The sequence below is a fragment of the Saccopteryx leptura genome, chromosome 2, assembly GCF_036850995.1.
Source record: "Saccopteryx leptura isolate mSacLep1 chromosome 2, mSacLep1_pri_phased_curated, whole genome shotgun sequence".
NCBI lineage: Eukaryota > Metazoa > Chordata > Mammalia > Chiroptera > Emballonuridae > Saccopteryx > Saccopteryx leptura.
In genome coordinates, this window is record NC_089504.1 from 384,310,940 (window position 1) to 384,335,594 (window position 24,655).

General features: G+C 44.9%; 1 protein-coding gene and 2 gene segments (V, D, J or C); all 3 read right to left on the reverse strand.

Annotated features, from left to right (window-relative positions):
* The window catches only part of LOC136392851 (immunoglobulin lambda variable 5-45-like), a 758,839-nt gene that overhangs the window by 366,486 nt on the left and 367,698 nt on the right, over window positions 1-24,655 (reverse strand).
* LOC136392853 (immunoglobulin lambda-1 light chain-like) overlaps window positions 1-24,655 on the reverse strand; it is a 528,499-nt gene that overhangs the window by 362,429 nt on the left and 141,415 nt on the right. The window contains exon 1 of one of the 2 annotated variants that reach the window (XM_066365537.1): window positions 10,064-10,120. The exons of the other annotated variant lie outside the window; for it this stretch is intronic. Coding sequence (XP_066221634.1) covers window positions 10,064-10,109 — 46 coding nt within the window. The 5' untranslated portion in view covers window positions 10,110-10,120. Of the gene's footprint in view, window positions 1-10,063; window positions 10,121-24,655 lie in introns of those variants that run through there. 2 annotated transcript variants of the gene reach the window in all.
* The window catches only part of LOC136392855 (Ig lambda-1 chain V regions MOPC 104E/RPC20/J558/S104-like), a 501,112-nt gene that overhangs the window by 345,731 nt on the left and 130,726 nt on the right, over window positions 1-24,655 (reverse strand).

Below are 24,655 nucleotides of genomic sequence, written 5' to 3' on the forward strand. Positions count from 1 at the left end.
CAGGAGAGGGGTCCACACCATGGTGGAAATGCCCCAGGTTCTGCCTCTGAGCCCACAGCTGGGGATGTGGTCTCTGGACCCCTCTTATCCTCTGTGCAGTGGAGGGGTGGGCTCTTCATGCAAATCCCCTTTCTTTCTCCTGTGCCCTGTGGAGTGGCTATAGCTGAGCAGAGGGCACCTGGGCTTAGGGAGGATTTAAATTCGGGCCTCACTCCCAGGTCTGTACCCGGTTCCCCGTAGCTCTCTGGGGTGCTGAGGGAGACAGTGCTGACACCTGTCCCAGCAACAGCACACCTGCCTCAGGCTGAATCCTGGGCCTCCTCCCTGGGCTTGGGGAGCACTCTCAGTTACCCCGTAGTAATGAGGTCATCCATGTGGCTGGGTTGAGGAGTGCTTACAGGGACAGTGGTCACATGGGTGTATAAGAGGCCAAATTCCATGATTACACACAGTGACATTAGTCATGAACCTTCCAGGAAATTTTTTTTTTTTCTTAGGTTTTGTGGTTTAAAAAAAAAAGTCTTACATTTTGGTGGTATCTAGAGTTATGCAAAAAATCTTGATGACACCAGGTGTATGACTCATAAAAAGAAAGATTACTTGGACCACACAAACGTTAATGTTTTGCACTGTAACACTGTCTAAGGAGGATGACAAGGACAAGTAACAAAATGAGATAAAATGTTTGCAATCTAAATATCGAATAACAGCTACCCTCAGCGTATAAAACACCTCTCCATGTGAAAGAGTAAAAGCATAACAATACTACTACAGCACATTTAGAAAATGGGTGGTGACGAGGACAAACATGACATAGGAGAGGACAGACCAATGGCAACAAGAACATGGGAAGTTATTCATCATCCATCAGGGAAATGCAAATTAAAATAATGAAGAGATATCACCAGGCACCTGTCAGGATGGCTAAAGTAACAGAAGTGACACTCCCAGCACCGGCCAGGGCACTCTGGAAAGAGTCTGGCAGCTTCTTACAGAAGCAAACTGTGGTCACCGTACAGCCCAGCACTTGTGCTCTTGGCCATGTATTTCAACAAGCGAAAATTCATGTTCACAGAGAAACTCTACACAAATGGTCATGGTGCCATTGTGCATAATGTCTCAAGTGAGAACAAGCCCGATGTCTCTCCAGGGCAGATGGTTAAACAGGCTGATCCACCCCAACCATGGAATGCTACTCAGCAATGAAAAGGAAGAGACTCTGGTGCAACAATAATTTTAAGGATTCTACAGGGGATTCTGTGAAAGAAAGAAGGCCAGTTCCAAAAGGCAACTTATTATAGGATTCTACTCTTTATTTCAATTGACCATTTCTGCAGGGAAAAACTTTCAGAAATGGAGAATTAATTAGTGGAGCCAGGGGTCAGGTGCAGGGAAGGGCCCCTGGAAGGAAGGAAGTGGATGTTGTTATAAAAGGACACCATGGGGACCCTGTCCAGGTGGATGTGTTTTGTGTCTGACTATTGTCATAGATACATGAACCTACATGTGGGATAAAATCACATCTCACTAAACGCACACACACAAGATGAACAGGAAAACAAAAGTCACATTAATGGGAAGGAACAGTGAGCACAAGCTAGAGGTAAACTGACAAATTAAAGAGAACAATAACAACAGAGAAATCCTGATGAGAGAGAGAGAGAGAGAGAGAGAGAGAGATGCACGGGGAGCCTGAGGGGAAAGGAGGCTCCTCAGCGCAGGCTCACTGTGGCCCTGCCTCCTATCACACTCTCAGAGACTTCAGTGCCATCTCCTCATGGGCAGGTCTTGGGACCTTTCTCAGCTGCTGCTTCTAGGGACTCTGCCAAGGGCACAGGCCCTACATCAGTACTTTTTTTTTCTCATTACTTAACAGCTATATTGGGGTATAAATGATAGCACACAAGTATGTTTGCTGTAAACTTTCACTTTCTGGTCTCAGATCACCTGGCTTCTCAAACACAGGAGTGACAGGGAAGGAACAGGCAATGAAAGGGACACTTCTTCCCACCATTCATTTGTCACTTACACATGACAGAGTTGACTGTCGTCTCACTGAGACACTGACCCTTTTTCAACTGTGACCATAATAAAGGCCTCTCATGATGCCTCTGTACCTCTGTGACCTGAGATGTGTGCTGGCAGCTCCCTCAAGGGCTGGTCACCATCAGGGGATGATCTGTGTCTGCTCCCCAGCCACTCACTGTCATCAGTAATACACGTTGTCCTTCTCTCTGTCCATCTGAGGCCACTGCTGTCTTCCTTTCAAGTTATTGGCAGCACAGGCCCCAGTAGACATGGGTGAGGTCTGGTCCTCACTAGGGTTTAGAGAGTGAATTCCCCACAGTCCTCCTGATGCCCTCTCCTGCAGCGTGAGTGGTGGAGGGGACTCCCACTGGGGGACACACATGAACCTTGTTGGGACAAAGTCCCTTCAACTCTTGTAGACAACACCCGTTACTGGAGTGGAAAGCCCGAGATGGCCCTGTGAGCCTGTGAGTCCAGCCACCGTGGCTGACAGAGGTCCTACAGGACTGAGCCCTGAGTCCTTCCCACATCTTGCGTGTCCCACACCCTGTCCACTCCCTCCCTGCAGAGAACTCACCCCACCCCTCCTGCCTCCTTAGGAGTCACCCAGGCCACAGCAGCTGCTAGACTGTCATCTCAGGATCTGTCACTGGGGACCAGCCTCATGTTCTAGGGTCAGTCCTGGAATCCCACCCAGCCCAGTTCCGTGTCCAGAACCAGCATTACTATGGGCATATGGCTGCTCCACGGTGACTCAGAGCAGTGGGCGCTGTGTGAAAGGTCCTTTTGTTCAGCTTCTAAAACAGCAATGGAGGAAATCAACATGTCCGGTTTCCTGCGCCCCGGATGTGGTTGAGGAGGATCGCCCACAGGGCTGTGTCTTGGGGCGGGACAATATATTTTCCATCTCAGTGTCTCTTGTACACTACACCCTGCTGCTGTCCTAGTGGAATGCTCCTCTCCTGTCCCTTGAAAACTCCTGTGGGCAGATGTGGAGGCTTTCTTGGCACCACAGGCTGAGACTCTGGCACAACTGGAGGACCCTGGCTGTTTCCCACGATGGTCTTCTCGCAGACCCCCTAACCTGCACCCACTTTTCTCCTGGACCAGCTCTGCACCCACCACAGTGACAGGTCTCTCGGTCAGACCTCCCCTGAGGACCAAAGGCTTCCTGCAGATCCTCAGTCCTGACGGGTTCCTGCTTCGCTCCTCGGTGCAGCCGAGTCAACACATTCACTGCAGACGACTTCCAGAATCATCTGTGAGCCCTGAGATTGTTTCTCTTCCCTGTGATGAGGAGCATAGTGCCTGAGGCTCTTAAGGCTATGCCAGCCGAGTCACTGTGTCTGGGTCATTTTCTGCTTAGGTTGTCCTGGTCTGTCCCAGCACCGTCTTCACAGTCCAGTAGCAGAGGAAATAGAATGTTGTGTAATGAAAACGACCTAAATTAACTCTGTGTTTTCTTCTCCCTCATGGCTTGGGAAGGAGTGCAGGATGATGGGATTAGCAAAAGTAAAAGTCAAGTCTCAGGGTCCTGGGGAGGGGCAGGGTGCAGCTCACCCCGAGTCCCTATAGTAAAAAAGGAACAAAGGGATGTTTTGGCCTCACTTCCCCTTTGTTTGTGTCACTGTGGCTTACCCGTTTTGGCCACCAATATTATAGTCAGCACCACAGATGTACTCAGCCTCGTCCTTAGACTGGAGGTTGGAGATGGTGAGGTAGCGGTGAGCCCCGGAGCTAGAGCCCGAGAAGCGATCGGGGATCCCGTCCCCCTTGCTTTGGCTTCCATCACTGTAGAGGTTCATCACATAGCGAGGAGCCTTCCCTGGTCTCTGCTGATGCCATGCAATGTCATAGCTGCTGTGCTCACTGCTCAGGGTGCAGGTGAGCTTGACCGAGCCTCCCAGGGAGGCAGATGCAGATGGGGGCTGGGTCAGTACAGGCAGAGCACAGAGACCTGGAAACACAAAATACAAGAATAATAATGGCCAGTGCACCCAGACTGCAAGATGTCCCTCAGGACTGTGCTTGCAGAGACTTATTGGGGGGGGCAGGACCCCTGAGTTCTGTAGGAAGCTCTGACCTGTGGAGAAAACGAGGGGCAGGAGGTAGAGGGGAAGGCAGTCCATGGTGAGGAGGGGTTTCCAGGAGCTCTGCCCTGAGGCTGCCCAGCTGGCACTGGGCTCCCCAAGCTCCTGTCTTATCCTCTCTTCTTGCAGCTCCAGGGGGAGGAGCATGAATGCAAATCTGTCCTCTCTTCTCTAATGTGTCTGTCTGTGCTCTTGTCTGAGCCCTGAACTTAACAGCCACATGCTTTTAGTTTCCTGATGTCAGAAGAGGGGCCAGGTGTGGGTTTCAGAATGCAGAGTTGATTTTGCCCAATAGAAGTGTCTTCAAAGGAGCCTCAGTCACACCCTTTGACCTGAGCACAGCCCAGGGGTCTTGGTCCTATTGTGGTCTTCACACAAGAACCACAGTGCCCCCTGATGTCCCCAGGATGAACGTCATCCTATATGTGTAATCCTTAATAGATGCCACAGCTCTGCTGTTTTACTTGCACTCCTTATATATGGCATCATAACGGCCCAACGACATTGCTCTGTTGGAGTCCCAGCCTCTCTTTCTGTCTGAATAGGGAGGGAGTCATCATGTGAGGTAAATGATTTTCTTGAAGTGAATCACCAGACAGTGACAAGGAATCAAATTCCAATCTAGGAGATGGATGTCAGAGTCTGATGTTTTAGCTCCCTCCCAGCACTGCCCCTCTCCAGGTCCCATGTCCTCCTCCTCCTCCGTCCCAGGCTTCCCGAGCCATCCCTGTCACAACATGGTCTTTTGCATTCAGGTGATCTGTCCCCAATAGGTCTGTTCTAAAGAGAACTCAGATTGTCAGGGAGCTGGAATCTGTTTCCTAGTGACACAGAACTGTCTGTGCACAGAGGAGGGGACACTCCCTCTACTTCTTCCCTGGCTGACAACACAGAATTATGTGTGAGCAGGACATTAGGACTCGGGTTATTAGTGAGACTCCTTGTGACAGATCAAGATTCTTTTTCTAACATGGTCAAGGCCACTGAGTTTGTACAACTGTCAGTATTGGAAAAGAAATATTTTAGTGTTATGAAACATCATTGGCAAGAAAGCACATATCATGTCATATCCTGGACAAATGTGTTTGTTTTCAACCCATTGTTGCTGAGGACACAATGAAACAGATTTACTCACAAAAGGCTGGAGATGCTGTTCATAGACATGATGTGTGAGGCGCTGTGGTGATCCATGTGCACAGACAGAAGGACCCTGGGACTCGCTCCTCAGAGTTTGGCCTAAAGAGATATTTGCAATATGACAAGGGCCACCTGTCTCAGACACGCCCACTAGTGTTTCCCACTGAGAGGGTGACACCAGCTCCTCTCTGCCCTTCCCACCCGATACCTCCACTCCTCAGTCACCCCTCAGGGTCTCCCCACGGGGCACTACTGGCTGCTCCTGCAAGCCAGGTCTCACACCTGAGCTGTGGGTCTCATCAACACGGAGATCACTTGTTGGTGCCATCCTGGGAGAATTGACCTTCATAAACAGGATCTGTGCTTGTGCATTAGGCAAATATATTCCTTTGTAAGGAATAGCAAGTCATTCAACTTCAACAAAATATTTCTTATGGTCTTTCTTCCCTCTATGTCTCTGCAGAAAACAAAACTTTATGTCTTGTTATTATGTTTCAGGATATGAACTCCTCTGAAATTATTCAATACCTTAATAAAATTATGTTTGGTGGCTCAGAATCATTTTTGAAACTATAATTGTATTTAATGTCTGGTATTTGAGAATGGAAGTAATTTGGTATAAAAATGTTCTCGTTCTGCCCTCAATATTCCTGGTTTCTCTGCAAAGTGGAGCACCCTTTCCTCTCTAGAGTGTTCTAAGTCACAGAACCCTGTCGCCCCCTGATGGCTATAATTATGTACAGCAAGGGCAAGGACATCTTCCCCCCATCTCCACCACCAGGACGTCATTCATCTGACCTACTCTGCCCAATATGGAGCCCACAAGCCACATGCAGCTATTGAGAATGAAATATGGGGCAACCTGGTAAGATGTGCTGTAGTTCTGAAATACCCACCAGATTTTTAAGATTTATTATAAAATAATGTCAAATAGATCAATGTATTTATATTTAATTTATATTGAAATGCTATTTTCCACTAATCAATTTAAAGAAAATATATTATGAAAATAATGTCAAATAGATCAATTTAGTTATATTTAAATTATATTGAAATGCTATTTCCCACTAATCAATTTAAAGAAAATATAAATGAAAACTAATTCCACCATTATCATCTCAAATTTTATTTCTGTTAAACGGGGCTGCACTGCAAACTCAAAATATCTGCCATTTACTTACTTTTGAAAAAAGAGAGAGAATTTTATAGTACCTTAGAAGGAAACCAAGTCTTAGTTATATTTTTTATTAAGTGAGAGGCAGGGAGGCAGGCAGACAGACACCCATGTGTGCCCGACTGGGATCCACCTACACGACACACTCAAGCCCTCTATAAGGTGATATTCTGTGCATCTGGGACAACTGCTCCATTGATCAGCAACAGACCTATTTTAAGCACCTGAGGCATATTTTAAGCATAGAGCCATCCTCAGTGCCCGGGGCCAACTTGTTCGAACCTTTTGATGGGAGAGAGGGGAAGAGAGAGAGAAATAGAAGGAGGAGGGGTAGAGAAGCAGATGGTCTCTTCTGTGTACCCTGCCAGGAAATTGAACCCAGGACTTCCACATACAAGGCCAATGTTCTACCAGTGAGCCAACCAGCCAGGGCCTCTAGTCTCAGTTTTGATAGCACTATGAGAGGCTACAGGATGGTGATGAAGACCAGGGACTCTAGGGTGAGACACCTCTGTTTGCTACTGGGTGGGCCACTCTCTAGTTCTGACCTCAGACAGGGTGCTCCTCCCTCCACACCTCAGCTTCCCCACCTGTGAATTGGGGGATGATGAGAATGCTTGTCTCACAGAGTATTTGCAATTAAATAGTTTAAAAAATATAAAGCACTGTGAACAGTGCCGATACTTATTAAGCCTATATGAATGTTATATCTTCCTTTTTCTATTTATATTTTTAATCCTCATCCATATTCATTTTAAGAAAAAAAATTTCCATTGATTTGAGGGAGGGAGAGAGAAAGAGAGAGAGAGAGAGAGAGAGAGAAGTGTCAACTCGCCATACCACTTAATTGTTCCATTAGGTTGTCTACTCATTAAATGGTTTTCATCTGTGCCCCAGCTGGTGTAATGTTCAATATCATCATTTTGCTGGAGCCTGTGCACAATCTCCCCCTAAAGACTGAGTCTAACTGAGGCAAAGTTATAAATGAGACATGATGTGTGCTGAGAGATTTAAAGAAGAAAGACGGGGTCTCATGAGATTACTCAGGAAAGCACCTCACTCAGTCTTCATGTCATAGATGGTCTCCCTGAGGATGGGATTTCATACAGGACCTTAGAGGGTAATGTGGGGTCAGCCAGGTGGGATTGGTGCCCTACAGAGGATGAGGGAGAGAGCTGAGAGCTCTCTGGTGGAGAAGGGCATCTCTGAGCAGCTGGGGGCATCTCTGATGCTGGACCACAGCTCTATTGGGCTCCAAGGTGCTGTTTGCAGATGAATCCTGACCTGCAGCCGCAGGAACTCTCTCTCCAAATTCTGCCCCCTCAGGTCACAGGGCAGTCAGGACAATGTCACCTGTCCCCATTACCTCCCCTGATAATGGGAAGGGAGGACAGACCTGAAAAGCTGGACAGAGAGGTCCTGTCCCAGGTCATGGTGAAAACAGAGGCAGGATCTCGAGGGGACACTCCGCTCTGTTCACACTTGGACTCTGCACATCAGGACTCACTTATACCTGCCTCTCTGGGGCTGTCACGTGGGGGTCTGAGCACACAGACCACAGGCAGGGACAGAGTTTGTTCACAAGTGTCTTCATGAACTGATGTCAGAAGGACACACTTTTCCAGGTGGTAGGAAGGAGGAAGGGAACTCACTTCTCCAGCCTTGATCCTGGAAGGGTTCCCATGTCATGATACTGGACCACACACATAAGGGGACACAGGAGGAGATTGGTCAGCCTAGGATGGTTTGTTTATACTTCTCATCACTAAGGTGTTGTAGCAAAAATCCCCCTTGTCACCCTGCATGGTAAACTCAAAAATAACTGGCCTATGGGTACACTGAGCACAGAGGGCAGCCCAGAGAGGCCATGTTGCCCCCTGGGGTCTGTGGAGTTAGATTCTTGACCATCCCCCTCAGCCATGGTAGCCTGTGGGCAGGCGCTGTTGGCATCAGGAGACACAATTACAACCCTCAGTGTGGCTGCTGCTCCAGCACAGAATATGGTCTCCCCTTGTCCTGGGGCCCCAGGTGCCTAGGGAGGTAAGTGAGACAGACAACCCCTGACTCAGATGGGAGGGAGAGATGTGGGCAGGGGTGGGTGTGTGGTCATGATCATTAGAAGCCTGAGTGGGAGGGACAGTGGGTCCCCTGTGTTACATGGATGGTGCCTTCCTGTGGTGACTCTTCCCTGAGCTGTGAACAGCAGTGAGCAGGAGAGAAGACATGTCCAGGGGGATCCTTGGAGGTCCAACAGACCCGGCTCCCCTGGGAGCCATCAGACATGCAGATTCCGGGGCCCACCGGGCCCTGCTGCAGCTACATCTGCATCTTGGGAGACCCCAGGGAACTGGTGTTCAGGGAGTTTCCAGATGGTCTGGTTTAGGTCACCATGGAATCTCTCTCTTCCCTTTACTGTGAACCCAACTCTTTCCTAGGCTCCCGGGTCTTGGTGATGAACTGTCTTACCCTCATTAAACTGAGCCTGATTCAGGTGCTAGAGTCTGCAATGATATGGAGAAAAGTGTTTTGCAAACAGGTGTGTTCTTCATCTATATGGGTGGTGTTTTGGAAACATTTTGAATAGTTGGTATTGTTATGACAACAAGTTCTCAGTTTTTTCTTAGGTAGTTCCTCCTCTGCTGTCCATCTCCTCCAGAGTAGTTTAATCCCAAGAGTAGATTTTATATCTAGGTTTTCAATTCAAATGTTTTTGTCCCTATGTCTTCACTTACCAAAGTTAAATCATTCCTCTACCCTTATGGACAAAGCCTGATCCCACTCCTGTCCCACCGCCACAGGGCTGCCTGAGGCTGGGAGGAGGGCAGCTTGGGGACCTCACAACGGGGACCTGGGTCAAACCTGTTTATGGCTGTGTCCACAGTCCTCCTGGGGGTGGGGAGTATGACACAGAGGAGGTTTTTGTCTTACTTTCTGTCTGCCTGTGTCACTGTGAGCTTTACTATTCCTGACCCACTCCACACAGTAATAGTCGGCCTCGTCCTCGGCCTGGGCCCCGCTGATGGTCAGGGTGGCCGTGTTCCCCAAGTTGGAGCCTGAGAATCGGTCCAGGATCCCTGAGGGCCGGCTGCATAAATGACCAGCACAGGGGCCTGGCCGGGCTTCTGCTGGTACGAGAAGACACTTTTACTTTCAATGTTGTTTCCCGCACAGGTGATCGTGGCCGTCTGTCCTGGGTTCACCGACATGGAGGGTGGCTATCTCAGCTCATAGGAAGCCTCAGAGCCTGCAAGAGAGGAGAGGAGTGGTTAGAGTCTAGATGGGGGTCTCAAGCCTGGGAACGCCCACCCCACCTGGTCTGTGTGGAGCTCCAGGCATTCTCTACCAGTGCACTCCTTCCCACCATCTCAGCCCAAGTGGCCCATGGGCCTTGCTGGTGGACGAAAACTGTGAACAACAACAACAACAACAAAATATTTCTTTTTCTTGTCAGGTGCAACTCTTCAGGGCTCATTCAGAGCCAGTGAGCACAGTGGGTTCAGCCGCACCGCCCCTCATCCTGCAGCAAGCTCATGAACATCCGGCCCCCACTGGCAGTGCCCTGCTGAGCTCAGAGTCAGGCCCAGGCTTGTCCAGATCCCTGAGGTTGGCGTTGGTGTGAATTTGGACCCAGTACCTGTGCAGAGAGCGAGGAGACCGAGGAGGAGAGGGGTCCAGGCCATGGTGGAGGTGCCCGAGTCTGCTCCCTGAGGCCCAGGCTGGGCAGGTTCCTCCCAGGCCTCTCTTATCCCCTTGCTGGAGAGAGCTGCTGGTATGCAAATCAGCCAGGGCTCAGGGGCTGCCTGAGGAGCCCTGTGGTTTCTCTGTGGGCTCAGCCCCTGGGACACAGGAATTGTGTGTCCCCTCAAGACCCCACCCCTATCCCAGAAGATCCTCATCCTCCTGCTAGTGCCATAGTCTAGGGCTGACATCTCCACTCCAGACTTTGTCCTAGCCTTGCTCCTGGTCTGGCTCTGTCAGAGCTCAGAGGTGAACTGCATTTTTTAAAGTCATTCTAATGGTGACACTAGGAAGCTTAGGCAGGGGCAAAATCCTAGAGCATTCACAGATCCCGAGCACAGAACCTGAAAAAAACTCCTCACTTGCCAAGCACCTAGGCGCAATCAGATGCTGTAAGATTATATCCTTAAAGAGAACTAGAACAGGTCATAGGTGCTGTGCCTCAGTATCCCCAGTGTGCAGTCATGGCCAGGGGTAGAACACGTGTTTACAGTAAATGTTGTAGAAGAATGACGATGGCTGCAACTTCTAAGTGCACCTCAAGTGGAGGTTTATAAAATTTGGTTGCTTTAATTGGTTGGGGAAAATGTATTAATTTTAAAATCTTAATTTAATTAACTCAGTTAACAAAAGTTTACTGAGCAGCTGTTGTGTGCCGGGCTCTCCAGGGGTGAGAGGAAGCTGTATCTGCCAGGAGGGAATGATCCAAGTGTGATCACAGGGTAAGGTGAACATTTGTGGACAGTGACAACAGTATAGCATGATTGGGCTGTGCATGTGTGTGCAGGGAGGCTGAGGGATTAAAGCGTCTGAACTTGTGCCAGAGAAATAGGCAATTTCTGCAAGATTCACGTCACAGGGCCATGGAGTCTGAAAATGTGCACATCAGTGTCAAGGATGACGCCTCTACTCCAGATGTTAGGTCATGATTACTAAGCCTCAAGGCTGTTAATTGCTTTTAAAACTTTGATTCCCAGGCCTTTGGCAGGAGACTCTCTGCTGCCCCTGGTGGCAGCTTCACACTGGCTGCTGGAAGTGCAGAAACAGCCTCTGTCCAGGTGTGGATTCAAATCCCGTCACTCAGGTTCTGAACCCATTTTGCCAACGTGGATCAAATATTATAGAAAAATAATAATTTATCAACAATTCAGTTATACAAAAATTTCTAAAAAATATTTCACATTTCTATGCCTTCCACATTGACTGAAATTATTAAGGTTTCGTTTGAAGCATGCTGAGAAATCTAACCAAAAAGAAAGAGCAAATTATAATAGTTTGGTTGTCAGGAACTGAGAAGGAACACAATTATAAAATTGGTTGCACATAATGCTGAGGGAGAGATATAAAAATCTTGATATAGGCACAGCTCATAAAGATATTTGGGTCGTACATAAAACTCATGAAAGTGTGACTGCAAGAATAAATTATCTCCATGATCAGGTAGATATGATGACCAGTTCTGTGGGTCTCAATCAATCTCCTTCCCTAGATGCACATGTCCTTGCCCTATAGACTCATGAACAAAGTGACCATGGTTTCAGGATGGAGAGTACTCCCGGGATCATCAACATGGGTGTCCGCTGGCTAAGGTTGACCTGGAGATAGTCACTGCTGAGTGCTTTATGTGTCAACAGCAGACATACAACACTCATTGTAGGGTTAACTACAGATTGAATCTGCAACCTTGACACATTGAGATGATGCTTTAACAATCTTAGATACCTGGCCTGAGTCTTCATTTCTTTTTGTGATATTTAATTGTTAATATATGGGAACATAATGGGGGTTGTGTGCTGATTTTATATCCTGCAATTTTACTTCATTTGTTTATTATTTCTAATAATCTTTTGATGAAGTCTTTAGGCTTTCTATATAATCTGCAAAATTATATAGACCATGTAACCTGCAAAAAAGTGACCAGTTTACTTCCTTAGTCATAATTTGGGTAATTTTTATTTCTTTCTCTTGCCTGATTGCTTTGGGTAGCAATTGCAGTATTATTTTGGGTAACAGTGGTGGAAATGGGCATCCTTGTCAGGTTTCTGATCTTAAAGTTTTCAATTTTTTTACCATGGAATATGATATTCACTGAGGGTTTGTCATATATGCTTTTTATTCTGTTGAGTTATGTTCCTTCTATACCCATTTTATTGAGTGTTTTCATCATAAATGGATGGTGTAGCTTTTCAAATTCTTTTCCCAAATCTATTAATATGATCATATGACTTTTATTCTTTCTTTTGTTAATGTAGTGTATCACATTGTTTGACTTGCAAAGGTTGAACAACAGTCCCTGAACCCCTGGAATGAATCCCACCTGTTAGTAATATATTATCTTTTTAATGTATTGTTGTATTCAGTTTGCTAGTATTTTGTTTAGGATTTTTGCATTTGTATCTATAAAAGATATTGTTCTGCACTTCTCTTTTTTGTGTGTGATCCTTTCCAGGTTTTGGTACCAGAGTAATGTTGGTCTCATAAAATGACTTGAAAAGTATTGTTGCTTCATCAATTTTTGGAAGAGTTTGAGAAGCATAGGTATCAAATCTTATATTGCTCTTTTTGATGCAGTCAGACAATTATCATAGAGATCTTTTATTATTATTTTGACTTCCAGTTCTCTCTCTTCTTCCATTTGAGTCATTTCTAGATTTTTTTCTTATACATCACAATTCTTTTCTCCATGTGGTCTGCTCTATTTCTGAGGTTCACTAGTTCATTTTTCATCTTGTTTATTGAGACTTCAACTCCATAATTTCTGTTTGGTGCTTTTTTATAGTTTCAGTTTCTTTGATGAAGTACTCATTTTCATCTTTGATTTTATTTCTGAGCTCATTGAAATGTTTTTCTGAGTTTTCATGTACCTCGCTGAGTTTTTCTCAGAACTGCAATCAGGAATTCTATCAGTTAAATTACAGTCTTCTGTGTCTTTAAGTTTCTTTTCTAGAGATTTTTAAATTTTCTTTTGGAATTCTCTTGTTAACTTGGCTATTAGTTGTGATGAACCGATTATCTCTCTCCCTGGGCATTTGTGAGCATGAAATCTTTAAAAAAAAATTTGATACTTCACTTTTAACAGGTTGATAAAGAGAGGTATTTTTTCCCTAATAGGTGCCACTCAAGCACAAGCTTTTATTTTTTCTTAGTTGCACGGCTGAGGCTTCTGGGCTTTCTGAGGAGCAGTGTCATGGAAACATCTCTGTTTGCCCGGAGGAGATAGACATACTTTTTATGATCCAGTCGCTTTGGTCTCAGGGCACTACTTCTGTGGGTTGCAAGTGGTGAGCTACGGGTCTCCTGACCTGGATGTTCCCTGTGCTACGTTCCGGAAGCCAGAAGCCACTGACAGAGCTGCTCTGTATGAATTGACCCAGCGTCCCTGCCAGGTTGTGTAGCAACGGGCAGGGAGGGGGTGGCAAGGGGAAGCAGATTTGTGCCTCTGCAGCTTTGCTTTTTTCCCTGGTTTAACCTCAATGAGTTTGACTACTTAGGCTGGAGATTCTTTCGGCCCTCTTATGATGGGGGGTGTGTGTGAGGATTTTCCTGCTGCGTGGGCCACATGCAGATGGGGTGGGCCTGTTCTCCCCTTGTCTGGTCCTGGTGGCCAATGTCCTCAGTGAGCACCACACTGCAGGCGGCTTCTGTGTCTGCCCTTCCCCCCACCCCCACTCTGCTGTTCTTTCTGACACCCGCACCTTCAGATGTCCCTGTGTGTATCTCTCAGACGTGCTGGTGTGGGAATCCCTTGTTGAATTACAGCTGTCCTCTAACTTGTAAGTTCAAAGGAGAGACCTAGACTTCCTCTCACGTTGCTATGGTACTAACATTATTTGCAGAGGGTGTTTTTTTTTTTTTTTTGATAATCAATTCTCCATTTTTTCTTGCTTCTAAGGCAAGAAAAGATTAAAAATTTGTAATTTTTAAAAATAATTGCTATCACTCATGCTATGTGATGCTCAGCTGTTGCAGGCTTAGTAAAACAAGCATAGTCTGTTCTGCAACAACCCCATTAATCTGGGATTATATCTGAGTGAATTAGATGTCAACTGGTTAAAACAACACAAAAAATAAAATAAAGAACAAAAGTATCTTGGGAAAAGGTGTGAGTTGTCACCACAGGGGGCATTCCAAAATTCCATTTACCATGTACTTGCTGCTGACCAGAGTCTGGCCCTTAGTCCTAACATCGGTCCTATTAGCCTCAGAGAGGATGAAAGAGGTGCCCTCACAACTGGGGCAGAGTCTCAGCTGAGTGAGGGAAAGACTCTCTTTCACTTGTTTTTATAGATTAAGATTCTCTCTGGTATTATTTCATTCTGCCAGATGGGTGTTTATTATTTCTTATATTATGATACACTGGTAATCAACTCTGTCAGTTTTCATATGTTCAAAAGTGGTTTTATTTAGCCTTCATTTTTGAAAGGTATTTATCTTGGATGAAGAATGAAGTTATTTTCCCCTCTTATTTCAGCAGTTTAAAGATGTTGATTCACTGTACCCTTGTTTGTATTTCTTCTAATGATAAATCTGTTAGTGTCCTTAAATTTCTTTTCTTAAATTACATGTATTGGGGTGACATTGGTTAATAAGATTATATAGGTTTCAAGTGTACATTTCTGATACATGATCTGTATATTGCATTGTGCTCCTACCAACCAAAGTCAAATATCTTAAATTACTTCTGAATATTGTGTCTGTTCTCTTTTGCTTCTTTAAGATCATTTTTTTTTTTACTGTCTTAAGCAATTTGACATTTTTGTGTTTTGTTATGTGTGTGTGTGCTTTTTTGTGTTTGTCATTCTTTTGGAGTCTTTGGGCTTAGATTTTCATCAAATATAGGCCAATTTTAGCTATTTTTTCTTTGAATATTTTTCTATCCCCCACCCAACTCAAATTCTCATTTCAGGGGGACTCCATTCCATCCATATGATATTACTTAGAGTTTTTCTAAAACTCAGAGATTCTTTGCTCATTTTAAGTCTTTTTCTCTCTGTTTCTTACCTGTCCCATGGATTTCAGACTCCTCAGTGACATGAACTATTACATAAAATACATTTCTATCTTATAGATATATTTACATACACATATATAGTAACATATTGCTATTATTTTGTTTTAAACAGTTGACTATATTTTATGGACATTCACAAATGCATTTTTGTATTTATTGATGTCATCACCATGACTGATGCTTTGTATTTTTTGTGTAAATTCACATTTCTGTCTTTCATTATTGCCCTCTGCCTGAGGGGCATCCTGTACTGTTTCTGTCAAGAGGATCTGAAGGTGATCAATTCTGGAAGATTTAGCAGCCTGAACAACTTTTATTTCACTTTCACCTTTGAACAATATTTTCACTGGGTAAAGAATTCAAGATTGATAAGGTTTTTCTAACTTTTAGTGTTTGAAAGTTGTTGCTTCATTCTATACTCACCTGCACTGCTCTAATGAGAATTCTGATTTCACCCTGATGTTTTCCCTCTGTATACAATGTATCTTTTTTATTGGGCTGCTTTTAAGATGTCTTTCCATCACTGGTTTCTAGCAATTCCACTGTGAAGTGTGTTTGGTGTTGCTTCATGTTTCCTGAGCCCAGGCTTTGCTTAACTAACTTCTTGGATATGTTTCTTTATGGGTCTCACCAACTTTGGAAAATTATTGGCACTATTTATTTTACTATATATTTTTTTATTTATTACTCTCTCCATATCTTGTCTTCCTCGGGGACTCAAATTTCATACTATGTAGGTTTTGTAAAGTTGTCTTCCAACCACTGAGACTTATTCATTCTTTTAGTCTTTTTCTTTCTTTGTTTCATTTTGCAGAGTTTTAATTACACTGTCATCAAGTTCAATAATCTCTTCTTTTGCAGCATCTAATATGATGCTAAACTCATCCAGTGTTTTTTTTTTTTAAATTCTGACCATGTATTTATTTATTTATTTATTTATTTATTTATTTATTTTTAAATTAAGTGAGAGGCAGGGAGGTAGAGAGACAGACTCCTGCATGTGCCTCGACCAGGATCCACACAGCAAGCCCCTACTGGGTGATGCTCTGCCCATCTGGGGCCATTGCTCTGTTGCTTGGCAATCAAGCTATTTTAGCACCTGAGGTGAGGCCATGGAGCCATCCTCAGTGCCCAGGACCAACTCACTCGAACCAATTACACATTGGCTGCAGGAGGGGAAAAGAGAGAGAGAGAGTGAGAAGGGGAAGGAAAGGGGTGGAGAAGCAAATGGTCACTTCTCCTGTGTGCCCTGACTGGGAATCAAACCTGGAACATCCACATGATGGGCTCTACTGCTTTAAAAAAAATTTTAATTCTCTTTGAGGGAGAAAGAATGAGAGAGAGAGAGAGAGAGAGATCAATTTGTTGTTCCACTTATTTATGCATTCACTGGTTTGTTTCTTGTATGTGCCCTGACCAAGGATTGAATTTACAGCCTTGGCGTATGGAGACAATGCTCAACCAGTTGACTTACTTGGTCCGGGCTGTGGCTATGTATTTCATCTTCATAAATTTGATTTTGTTTTGTGTAGAAAGTCTTCCATATCTGTTCCCAACTTGTCAACCTTTCTTCTAACCACAATAAAAAATATATGATTATAATAATTATTTATGTGTCCTCTGTTGGTACAGCCTCATCAGAGCTGCCCATAGGGCTGAGAAAAGGAGAAAAGCCTGGACCTCAGATCTGGGACCTGGTCCAGATCAGCTCGTTACTTTGTCCATAATCCTCTTAGAAACGTGTGTAACACAGATGGAGAAAAAGGTTTTTATCTCACTTCCCCATCTATGTGTGTCACTGTGAGCTTTACCACTGCTGTCCCACACAGCACAATAATAGTCTGCCTCATCTTCAGCCTGGGCCCTGCTGATGGTCAGGGTGGCCATGTCCCCTGAGTCAGAGCCAGAGAATCGATCAGGGATCCCTGAGGGCCGGTTGTTGTTACCATAGATGACCAGCAAAGGGGCCTGGCCTGGCTTCTGCTGGTACCAGTCAGGATAGTCACTTTTTAGAAGCTCTCCCTGGCAGGTGATCCTGGCTGTGTCTCCCAGGGTCACAGACACTGCTGGCTGCTGAGTCAGCTTAGAAGACACAGAACCTGTAAGAGAGGAGAAGAAAGGTTACTGTGAGGGTGAGGGTCTCATTCCCAGAGGGTGCTCCCCCTGTAGCACCCCCCATATTGGACCAAAGTTCAGTTCCAAGCTGCTCCATGGTTTCTTTGGGGGCTGACCCCTCAGGAGAAGCACCTGTGCAGAGTGTGAGGAGGGAGAGGAGAAAGATCCAAGTCATGGTGAAGATGCCCCAGGCTCTGCCTCTGAGCTCTCAACTGGGGATGTGGTCTCCAGGGCTCTATTATTTTCTGTGTGGGTGGGTCCTCATGCAAATCTACTTCCTTCTTCTCTGGACCTTGTTGGGCATCTCCTGGTGGGCAGAAAAATACCAGTTTATAAGAGGCTGTGTAATAAACGCCATTTGTACAACCTTTACCAGGTTCCCTAGAACACTGTGTTGTTCAGTTAGAAAACTCTGACACCTTGTCCCAGAACCTACAGCCCCACCTCAGGCTGAGCCCTGGGCATCCTCTCTGGGCTTGGGGGCACCCTCAGTCCTCCTCTCTAGTGATGAGATCATCTATAGCAGCGGTTCTCAACCTGTGGGTCACGATCCCGGCGGGATTGCCTAAAGCCATCGGAAAATACATAATGCATATCAGGTATTTACATTCAGAATCATAACTGTATCAAAACTACAGTTATGAAGTAGCCACCAAAATTATTTTTTGGTTTGGGGTCACCGCAACATGAGGAACTGTATTGCGGGGTCATGGCATTAGAAAGGTTGAGTACCACTGATCTATAGGGTCGGGCTGGGAGCTCATGATCCTGGAGCTTGAAGGGACAGTGGTCATGCTAGTGTAAGAGAGGCCAGGAATCCATGATCAGATACAAAGAAATTGCTCATGTACCTTTCAGGCTATTTTGTTATTGCTTATTTTAGGGAAAAAAAATAGATAAATCTTTGAGATCTAAGGCTAAGCAAGGATTCTTTGATGACATCAGAAGCATTGTTCATCAAAGGAAAGATGAATACTTTGAGACTTACCAAAAACAATATCTTTTGCCTTGCAAAACTTTCTAAAGATAAAGAAACAAATAACAGAAGGAGGGAAAATATTTGTAAACCGCATATCCAATGAATGACTAGTGTATAGAGTATATAAAGAATCATCAAACTTAACAAAAAAATTACAATTCATTCAGAAAATGGGCAAATAACAAGAGCAGGCACATCACGGAAGAGGCTACATTGATGGCAATAAGCACGTGGAAGGACATCATCATTAGCTATTAGGGAAACACTAATGAAAACTGCAATGAGATATCAGCACACACATGTCAGAATGGCTAAAGGAAAATGGTGACAACCTCAGTGCTGGCAGGGTAAGGAGAAATGGGGCCATTTGTATAGGCATGATGGGAATGTGAAATGCTACAGTAATTAGGGGAGAGAGCTTCACAGCTTCCTAAGAAATTAAACGTGCACTTACCTCACAACTCACCAGTTGTGTTCTTGGGCATTTTTTTCAGAGAAATAATAACATGTTCACAGAGAAACTCTATACAAATGTTCATGGCATCCTAATGCATAGAAGCCCATGTGAGGTAATACGGACACCCTATACCCTTGCTGGGTGGATAGTTAAATAGACTTTGATCCACCCAGACTATGGAATGAAAAGAAGGGAACTCAATGCAACAACAATTGTGAGGAATCCACAGAGAATTAGGTGAAGTGAAAAAATGCAAATCTCAAAAGACTACATGCTGTAAGATTCTGTTTTTTCTACAGATCATTTAAAAAAGACAAGCTTTCAGAAATGGAGAATTAATTAGTGGAGCCAGGGGTCAGGTGCAGGGAAGGGCACCCCAGAGGGAGGAGGTGGATGTTGTTATAAAAGGACACCAAGGGGACCTTGTGGTGATGGACTTGCCTTGTGTCTGATTACTGTGGTGTGGGGATGCATGATCCACCGAGAGGGATAAAATCACATCGAACTAAATACACTCACTATATGGAAAGGAAAACAATGAAAGGAAGTCTTAATGAGAAGGAACAGAGAACATAAGAGAGATAAATTAACAAATTGAATGGAACAGAAACAACAGAGAAATCCAGGAAGAGAGAGAGAGAGAGAGAGAGAGAGAGAGAGAGAGAGAGAAAGAGAGATATGCAGAGGGAGCCTGGGGGGAAAGGAAGCCCCTCAGCACAGGCTGACTGTGGCCCCGCCTCCTGTCACACTCTCAGCCACTTCAGCACCATCTTCTCATGGGCAGGTCCTGTGACCTGTTCTAGCTGCTAGTTCTGGAAACTTTGCCATGGCCACAGGCCACAATGCAATTTTTCTTTATATTTTAACAGCTATACAATTGATATCACACAAGTATGTGTGATATAAAATTTAACTTTCTGTTTTCACAATTAATTGATATCTATGAAGTTAAAGCCAGAGATGTGGAATGAAACATGAAAAAGATACTTCCTCACACTGTTCCTTAGTCACTGTCACATGATATAGGTGACAGCGGTCTCTTACTGAAACACTGACCCTGTCATAACCTTGACAACAAGTAATAGCCTCTCATGGGCCCTTTGTCCCTCTGTGACCTGGGATGTGTGCTGGCAGCTCCCTCACAAGCTGGTCAGCATCTGACACAGCAGGGGATGATCTTTGCTCCCTGGCTTCTCACTGTCATCACTAATACATGTTGTCCCTTTCCTCTCCACTGAGGCCACTGCTGACTTTCTTCCATGTTATTAGCACCACAGGCCCCGGTGGACTTGGGTGAGGTCTGGTCCTCAGTAGGGTTTGGAGTGAATTCCCCACAGTCCTCCTGATTTCCTCTCCCTCAGCGTGAGTGCTGGAGGAGACGTCCACTGGAGGGACCCCCGGGAGCCTTGTTTGGGACAAAGTCACTGCAATCCTTGTAGAGAACAATGTTTTACTGGAGAGAGGAAGATGGAGATGGGCCTGTGAGCCTGTGACTGAACTTTGAGTTCACCTCTCATTCTCCGAGTCTTGTACCCTGTCCACTCCCTCCCTGGAGACCATGCTCCTTCTCTCCTCCTGTCCCCTTGGGAGTCACCCAGGCTATTGACAGTCTTGGACTTTAATCTCAGCATCAGTCACTATGGATCAGCTCTGAAATCCCACCCAACACTGCTCAGGTCAGTGCCGAAGAATTAGGGTTACTTGGCCCATGCAGTTTCTCTAGGTTGACTCAATGGTGTCCGTTGTGTGAAATGTGGAGGTATTTCAGATTCCAAAAAAGCTATGCAGAAAATTAACTTGTGTGCTAACCTGTTTTCCCTTAAAATGCATTTGAGCTGGGTCACCCGCAGAGCTGAGACTCTAGTGGAGAGGAGTCCACATATTCTCCACTTCAGTCTCCACCATCCCCCCTGCCTTGCTGCTGTCCCAGTGGACAGGGTCCTGGCTTATACCTAGAAAAGTCATTTGAGCAGATGTGGAAGCTTTCTTAGTATCACAAGCTGAGACTCTAGCACAGTTGGAGGACCTAGGTTATACTCTATGGTGGTCCAGCTGCAGACCTCCTAACATGCACCTACTTCCTTATTAGACCCATCCCTACATACTTTTCAAACTCTCTGTCTTTCCTCCCCTGAAAGCCAAATACTTCCTGTGGAAACTTCAATCCTGACAGAACCCCTGTCACAGTCTGTGTTGTATCCGAAGTTAGGATGTTCACGGCTATGTCTTCTATGGTCACTGCTGGAACCCCAGGATCTTCTTTCTCTGACCACAGCCCCAAATTGGAGCACAGAGCATGATTGCATTTGGGGACATGGTCATTTCATCCCAGAAACTCCTTCATGATGTTTTTCTTTCTGGTCTAGCCTGGTACCTCCAACCTCATCCCCAAAGGCCTGTGGTCGAAGAAAGAATGTTGTGTTGTCAAAATAACCAAAATTATGACCTGCATCTGCCTCTCCTTAGTGGTGTCACCAGAAGGAGGTACATGATGATGAGATTTGTAGGGAAGTGAGTCAAGGTCTCAGTGTCCTGGGAGGGAGGGGCAGAGAACATATCATCCAGGGCTTGTGGGGAGATGGGGACAGGGTGAAGGACGTTTTAGCCTCACTTCTCCTTTCTCTGTGTCACTGTGTCTTAACCCGTCTGGCCATCAATTGTATGTTTTTCACCACAGATGTAGTCAGCCTCGTCCTCAGACTGGAGGTGGAGATGGTTAGGTAGCGGTCAGCCCCAGAACTGGAGCCCAAGAAGCGATCAGGAATTCCGTCCCCTTTGCTCTGGCTTCCGTCATTGTTAACCTTCATCAAAAACCGAGGGGACTTCTCTGGTCTCTGTTGATACCACCAAATAAAGTACTTGCTGTGCTCACTGCTCAGGGTGCAGGTGAGCTTGACCGAGCCTCCCAGGGAGGCAGAGGCAGATGAGGGCTGGGTCAGCACAGGCAGAGCACAGAGACCTGGAAACACAAAATACAGAAATAATACCCAGTGCACCAGACTGCAAGGTGCCCCTCAGGACAGTGCTTGCAATGATTTATTGGGGGGCAGGACCCCTGAGTTCTGGAGGATGCTCTGACCTGTGGAGAAAACGAGGGGCAGGAGGTAGAAGGGAAGGCAGTCCATGGTGAGGAGGGGTTTCCAGGAGCTCTGCCCTGAGGCTGCGCAGCTGGCACTGGGCTCCCCAAGCTCCTGTCTTATCCTCTCTTCTTGCAGCTCAAGGGGGCGGAGCATGAATGCAAATCTGTCCTCTGTTCCCTAATGTGTCTGTGTGAGCTCTTGTCTGAACCCTGAACTTAACGGCCACCTGCTCATAGTTTCCTGATGTCAGAAGAGGGGCCAGGTGTGGGTTTCAGAATGCAGAGTTGATTTTGCCCAATAGAAGTGTCTTCAAAGGAGCATCAATCATGCCCTTTGTACTGAGCACAGTCCGGGGATATTGGACCTGTCAGTCCTGGAGGCAAGTCCCACAGTGCCCCCTAGTGTCTGTGCATAGAGGTGGGACCCTAAAATATTTACCAGTTCTCAAAAACCTAGTACTGTATAAGAATAATGTAAACTATATAAATATTTTATATTTAATTCATATTGAAATGATAATATTTTCAACTAAGTCAGTTAAACAAACTCTATTGCAAAATTTAATTCCACTTCTTTCTCCTCATTTTTAAAATGTATCTACTGGAAAATTTTAAATTACATATGAGGCTCAACATTTTATTTCAATTATTAGATAGGACTGTACTTCAAAGTCCCTCTATCAGTCACTTTTGATAAAGGAGAGAGAACTTTTTGGCACCTTAAGAAGAGGCCAGGTCTTAGCTCTGGGAGCACAATAGGAGACCACAGGGTGGAGGAGAAGACCAGAGACTCGGGCTAGAACCTTGGTTTGTAACCGGATTGTCCACTTTCTAGTTCTGATCTCAGAAAAGTTGCTATGTGCCTCAGCCTCCCCATCTGTACAATGAGGTAAATATGAGAATGCTTGTCTCATAGAGTATTTAAGATTACACAATTTAATAAAATGAAGTGGTATGAATGGTGCTGACATATATTAAGTACATATGAATGTTTACTCCTTTCAATGTCCTTAATTCTTTTCCTTATACTTAATATAAAGCAAAGGCACTAGAATAATGCATAAAGAAAATTATGGAGAAGGAAAGGCTTGGGAGTGGGACATTTGACACTGGAAATATTTCTTGGCAGCATCAATACACATACACACAAGTTTGCATGCATGCGTGTGCGCACACACACACACACATGCGCGCACACACACTGCCCTTTGCACAAGTCATAAGAGGGCACAACTACCCAACACCCTGTTCTGATCACCAGAAATAAGGATACTGCAGTTGTAATTAGTTAAGATGAGGTCATACATGAGTAAGGTGGGCACCTAATTGTAGACTGGGTGTCTTATAAAAATGGGAATATGGTGGCAGACACTCACAAGTGAGAACATGGTGTGAAGATAGAGACAGGGTCTACAAGCTGAGAACAAAGATGCGAGCAAATCCCAGAAGCTAGACGAGAGGCAAAGAGCAGACCCGCCTTCACAACCCGCACCACCAACCCTGCGGACTGGCCATCTCAGACTGTGATCCTCAGATCTGTGGAACGGTATCTCTGTTTTCAGCCCCCAGTGGGTGGTGTCTGTCACCACAGCCCCAGCACCTACACAGTCCCCTCTAAGGACGTGCTCTCAGGGCATCAGCACAGGGCTGGCCCTTCCAGCTGCTTCTGTCTCTCTGATCACAGCCCTCTGGGTGGGGTCCCTGGCCATGACTTCCCTCCTCTGAAGGCCTCATCTTCTCCCGGGAGCCTGTCTCAGTCCCCAGGAGCACAGTCTCTGCTGTAACCCAAGGCCTCTGTCCCCCTTTCAGTACCATCCGGGGTTACAGTGAGGAGTGATGTGCAGGGTCTCCCGAGTCTGTCCTGTCCCACAAGAACATTCTGAAGTTTCCAACGTGAGTATCACCAGAAGTGTAAATCATCACTTTGCTGGACCCTGTGTACACATCTTCCTCACAGACTGAGTCCAATTGAGATAAAAGTTAATTTAAAAAAAGACATTTTTCTTTTCATATATAGAAGATTGATTCAGATGTTTTTATGATTTGCATGATCCCACTTAACATGTTCAAAATTCAGAACTAATTAGAACAAAGAACTGAAATATCTATTCTTCCCTGACTATGCACCCTCCCGCTTGTCTTATAGATTTCAGACATACCAGTCTGACAATTTGTGTAAGCCAATTTTTAATATCATTTTTCCCTCTTCTGTCTGTCTCTTTATATATATAATAAAATAATTATATTAAAATTTAATATAATTATATATAATATAGATGAATAATATATATTTATTAGTATATGAGCTATATAAATCTCTATATAGGTCTATATCTATATGAATACCTATATTTGTATCTATATCTAAATCTATATCTGTATATACATCTATAATTACAATATATGTATATTTATGTCTGTCTTCTATTGGTTCTGTTTCTGGAAGACCCTAATTTATGGCTATGACTCTGTTGTTCAAGGGTTTGTTTTAACAGTAGCTGTAGGGTCCACAGCACTAACCTAACTTTTCAAGGTCAACTTTCCAGTGATAAATTCTGTGTCTCTTCGCAGAGAAGGTAAGATTATCTTCACATGCTCTCCTCTTGCCTCTAACTTCTGTGCTATCATTATCCTACATTTAATTTTGACATTCATTAAAAATTGCCACATATTGTTACTGATATTTGATTTACATGCAGTTATCTTTTATAGACATTAATGTAAGACAGATATAGTGACACTTTCCCTTTACGTATATTCACATTTCTATCTGCTATCATTTTCCTTCTGCTGAAGGGCCTGTTACTATGTTTTGTGGAGCTTCTGGTAGTGATGAATTCTGTAAGT